The sequence below is a fragment of the Atta cephalotes genome (assembly GCF_000143395.1).
Source record: "Atta cephalotes unplaced genomic scaffold scaffold00002, whole genome shotgun sequence".
NCBI classification, from domain to species: domain Eukaryota; kingdom Metazoa; phylum Arthropoda; class Insecta; order Hymenoptera; family Formicidae; genus Atta; species Atta cephalotes.
This window is the reverse complement of record NW_012130066.1, coordinates 8,407,371-8,412,417: the sequence shown is the minus strand read 5'-3', so window position 1 is coordinate 8,412,417 and position 5,047 is coordinate 8,407,371. Positions and strand designations below refer to the sequence as shown.

The window sequence follows — 5,047 nt, the reverse complement described above, 5'->3', positions numbered from 1 at the left end:
TATATATATATATATATATATATATATATATATATATATATATAGAGCTCATACATTATAAAATTGTACTTAAAACAATAGAATAATAAGCAAAATAATTATAAGAATGTATATTATATATGTAGATTAACTTTAGGCTGACGTACAAGGACATATTTTTTGAAACAAGTCCTTACATCATCTGCTAATAGATAAAAAAAGCAGAAAGAGAGAAAATAAGAAATTACATTTCTTCTGCAAACAGTACCGTTCCATCAATTAAGCCAATAACTGATGCTAATTAGACTTAAGACATTTTATAATAATGTAAAACATAATGTCTTTTGTTATCTAGGACCGTCCACTTATATTATTCTATAATTTATTAAATAATATTAATTTAATGTATACAAATAATTATATATTTGATATTGTTTAAACATTTATGTAAAGAAAAATTTTAATCCTTGAATTATGACCAGTGTTGTAAACTTGTGTTATTGAATATTATGTACAAATTGATTTTGAAATTAATATCCTTGTTAATATTCTCTATACACATTAATCAAACATTTTATTAACTTGTTTAAAAAGTCGAGAGAATTACATAATTATTATTGATATCTAATCATTTTGTGTTAATTTAATTTCCTGTTTCTTTTCCTCTCTAAGAAAACATCTCCCCCAGATAGCAATATGTTTTGTTGCTTGCTAAGTATGTGTTGCTACCAGAATTGCAACAATTGAGTCCTTATTTGTTGGCAACTATTATGCATTCACATATAACAACTTTGAGTTACTACTAGCAATTTGTCAGCAATTCAAAATTCATCATTAAAATTTATGCTATTGCTGTTATGTTGTTATAATAATATGCGATATCATATCTCACAATGCTGTCATATTGCCGATAACGCAAGATAATATACATATTGGGCACCTTCAGCGGACTCAATAGTTGAATGAGCGCTCGCTGCTATTAATGTATTCTTCTAAATCTAAAATTCTTGGATGAGCTAAAAGAATACATCAATAACAGTGAACGCTCAACTGTTGAATCCACTGAATGCACTCTTGTTATCTGCATATTGCTGTTTTGTTGCTATTTGCTACTTTATATTCATGATGAAAATATATAAGGTGAAGTACTCCCGTGGATGCGCAGTAGGAAAGTGCATATCGGACATATTTGATTGGCTATTTCCAATATTGCTACCGCCATTATGCGTAATGTTTTACCTTATATATTTTCACCACGAATATATTGAATATATTCGAAATCGTTGAAAAAAGCAAATTTATTAGCAAGTTGCCAGTATCATAAGCTATTAGCAATCACAAATTTGTGCAATTTTGCTGAGATACGCTTTGCTATCTGGATTATTTCTATTGAATTATTTCTATTTCATCAAAATAATTAATAACTTGTAAATAGATTAATAATTATGCGCAACTTTCTCACGAGAACGAGATTGTCTATATAAAAATATAAATGTATATACTCTAACGAATATTTCCCGACGATTATCCGTATCATAAATTTCATCATTTTATCATATCTTATTGCAAATAAACAGAGATCGTTAGGAAAGTTTCGATGAATGAATACAACGCCACACCACGCCACACAAATCGCTCAGTGAACGTATTGTTTTCTCTATTTTCAGTCTGTGTTTAACAATAAAAAATGGTGAAAAATTGTTGTGTTAAAGGATGTAGCGCATCGTGGCGACCAGATGTTGATGTATCATTTTTTAGGTAGATTATCATTGTATATAAACTTATATAACCTCAAATCTAATTTTCAAACGTAACTTTCAATTTTGTTTCCTATATTTTTTTAGTTTCCCATTGAAAAATAAGGATTTGTTAAAGGAGTGGTTGGAAATTGTGCCAATAAGTAGTAATATTTCAAAATATTCTCAAATATGCAGCGTTCATTTTGACGAATCACAGTACGAATGTTTTTCTGGTAGACGGTTCTTAAAAAAGAATGCAGTTCCTAGTATATTTCCGGAGGATATAGCCAAATTTGTAAGTAATTTAAAGTAATTTAATTTTTTATTTTACAAGTACATGTAAATGTGTAAGTTTTTGTTATTTTATAGAAAGAAATAGTTGAAGAAGTGGAAAAATTATATCCAAAATATCAAAATGTCGTGTTGGAAAGTATAAATAACAATAATTTTCATGATCATTCTTATTCGAAAATGCAAGAGACATTTCTTGTGTCATCAGTATTAAATGAAACAGACAAAGCAATACAGGTCACTCCTCGAACTCAGGTTTGTAAATTTTCATTCTAAAAGAAATTTTTTATATTTTATATCTATTGTGTATTTTTTCATATTATCAGAGCGTAAGTACACAAACATCATCAAGAGCAACTGAAAAAGAAAAAGAATTACGATATCGAATTAAGAGTCTTCAATCCAAACTGCGTCGCAAAGAACTGAAGGAACTGAAGAATATGAGGATACCGATTAAATATTCGCCGATTGTTAAAACATATAAAAAAAATTGTGAATGCTTGGATCATTTGTGTACTAAAAGTTTTAAATGATTATTTGATTTTTGATTTGCTAGAATAAAAACATATAATTCTCTCAATGTTTTATATTGCTGATATTAAAAAAAAATGTATAGAGCTGTTAGTCAAGCATAGACTTCTTTTCCTTTCTTATTAATTTTTATATCAGTATTACTCATAACTTTATCAACAAGCCTAACGTCAGTTATAGTTAACTACCATTTGACTATCAAGTTGATTTTGGTATTGAATTTAATAAGTTTAGTATAGATATATTTTATTTGTTTCAATACTTAATTATTTTTTATGACTTTACATAATGTATATGTTGTTTCTTTAATATTTCAATTGTTTAATAAAATTTGTTTCAAAATCAGATAAATAAAACTCACCTGTAAATAAAATAATAATATCTGTTTGCATGTCAACCAAATATAAATGATATGGCAAAGTGTTAAAAAAAGAATATATAATTTTAGAAAAATATCTTTTTTGTGTGTATTTTCTGTCCTATAATTATACATTTAAAATGTGTAATATAATAATAATAAAAGGATAAGCAATATAAATTTTAAATATATAATTATGATTTTTTTAATTGATTGATTTATTATTAAATACTAGTTTTCCTTCTTCAAAAAAGACAAAATTTTTTTTATTACAATAAGAAAAAAGAAAAAATTATCACTTGAGGTTACTCTGTCAAATCACGAGTGATCACGAGTTGAAGTAATCTGTAATTATATGTCTTGCATTGTCATATAGATTCACTCGGCATTGTGTGCTTGTGAAAATGAACGTAAAAATATGAGTAATCAGAATAATTGATACGTTGTCACTTTATGAGAAAATGCTTTGCCTGAATGATTAATGTCTTGACTTATGCTTAATTTAATATTATGTAATGATTGTTTGTATCTTATTAGTTCATTTTCTAACCTCAACAAGTGTGATGCTCGTTTTACGTGGACTCCAGAATTCGAATTCCCTCGTCGTGTTGGGTGGCCTCGCTTTGTGTCTTTTATTTATGATTCAAATCAAACAAATTTATAATAACAATCAAAAATATAATAGATATCTGAACTATAAACAATATGTGAGATTTCCTTGTATTTATAGAAATATTAACAATCAATGTGTAGTTAATGTTTTTATTTATTCTGTAATGTATTTGGAAGGTAAGACATTTAATCATACATTTTTAGATGAACGAAATAGCGACAGAACTGAGGACAGTAGTAAAATCTATCAACAAATCATCGGCTTACGTTCATCAACTAAATGAAATACTTATCAAGTATCGCGAAAGAGAACCAAAGAATACCTCAACGTCAAGAGCAACTTTATCATCTTAAACACTTTAGGAATTAAAATTTCTAAATGCAGAAGGTTGGTAAATTATAATTGAATTGTAAAAGCCTCTGGTTTTATATTGTATCATTAAAGTTTTTTATTTTTCTCTTTCTCATATTTTATAAATGAGTATTGCATATTGTTATTTATATATATTAAACTGAGTATTAAATTATAATACTTATTCTTATTATTCATCAGATATAATAAATGTTAAAAATTCTCTATTAATATTTATATTCAATACTTATTATTACAAAAATACATATTAAAATATAAAATTATAAAAAAGAAAACGCTGTATGTATATAATATATATGTATAATGATTATCAAGGAATATCAGGAAAATATCAGGAAGCTTCAATCGTTTAAATTGTTCAGTGGCATACATTGAGAATTACTATTTTGTCCAATATTCTCCAGAACACCATCTGGTGCACACAACCATGGATCCTTTGTTGTCTCTAACCAATTGAACAATCGTTTTTGAAGTTCAACAAATATATTCTGAAATTCAGAATATACATAAAACATTGAAATGTATTTAGTTAAGAAATGAAAACTCAATATATAATTATATATATAATAATATATATAATTATATATATAATAATTATATATATAATACTACCTTTGCAGACACTTTTGAGGCTATATTATTTAATTCTTCTGGATCATATTTTAAATCATATAATTCCCATTCTGGTCTCTGATAATATTTCTTTAATGTTTTGTACCATGGTAGAAACTGATGATTCCTTGTTTTATTTAGAATGTCCTGCATTTATAATACAATAATAAATTATGACTACTAATAATTTGTTCTAAAACAATTTCAACTCTAGTTAAAAAAAGATCTTTTGGATATTTTTTTTTCAGATTACCTGGAACGTCGGAGATACATAAAAATCCTGATCAATAGGAAATGGCATTCTATAGTTGATATTATGTATAAGTTTGTGACGTTTAGTTCTAATTGCACGCATAGGATAATACATGATAACTTCATGATGTGTTTGGCTAGCAAAGATTGCCGTATTATTTTCTATGGGTTCTATAAATGAAATATCAATTATTTCACAGTATGATCTCTCTGACAGAAGACAGCATATATAATACGTATTGTATTTAATAAACATACATATTATATATATATATATATATATATATATATATATATATA

The 5,047-nt window shown here is 26.1% G+C and overlaps 2 protein-coding genes across 2 annotated transcripts in view; one reads left to right on the top strand and one right to left on the bottom strand.

The window, feature by feature from the left end:
- Positions 1 to 1,666: 1,666 nt before the first annotated feature.
- On the top strand, positions 1,667 to 2,542 carry LOC105623664 (THAP domain-containing protein 1-like). The gene is made up of 4 exons (XM_012205049.1): positions 1,667 to 1,737; positions 1,824 to 2,013; positions 2,088 to 2,264; positions 2,336 to 2,542. The coding sequence occupies exons 1-4, from the start codon at positions 1,667 to 1,669 to the stop codon at positions 2,540 to 2,542; spliced, it is 645 nt and encodes a 214-aa protein (XP_012060439.1).
- A 1,392-nt stretch (positions 2,543 to 3,934) lies between these two features.
- LOC105621840 (N-sulphoglucosamine sulphohydrolase) overlaps positions 3,935 to 5,047 on the bottom strand; it is a 9,392-nt gene continuing 8,279 nt past the window's right edge. Inside the window, exons 8-10 of the mRNA XM_012203283.1 lie at positions 4,749 to 4,918; positions 4,496 to 4,642; positions 3,935 to 4,371 (exon numbers count right to left, since the gene is read on the bottom strand). Coding sequence (XP_012058673.1) covers positions 4,225 to 4,371; positions 4,496 to 4,642; positions 4,749 to 4,918 — 464 coding nt within the window. The 3' untranslated portion in view covers positions 3,935 to 4,224. The remainder of the gene's footprint in view (positions 4,372 to 4,495; positions 4,643 to 4,748; positions 4,919 to 5,047) is intronic.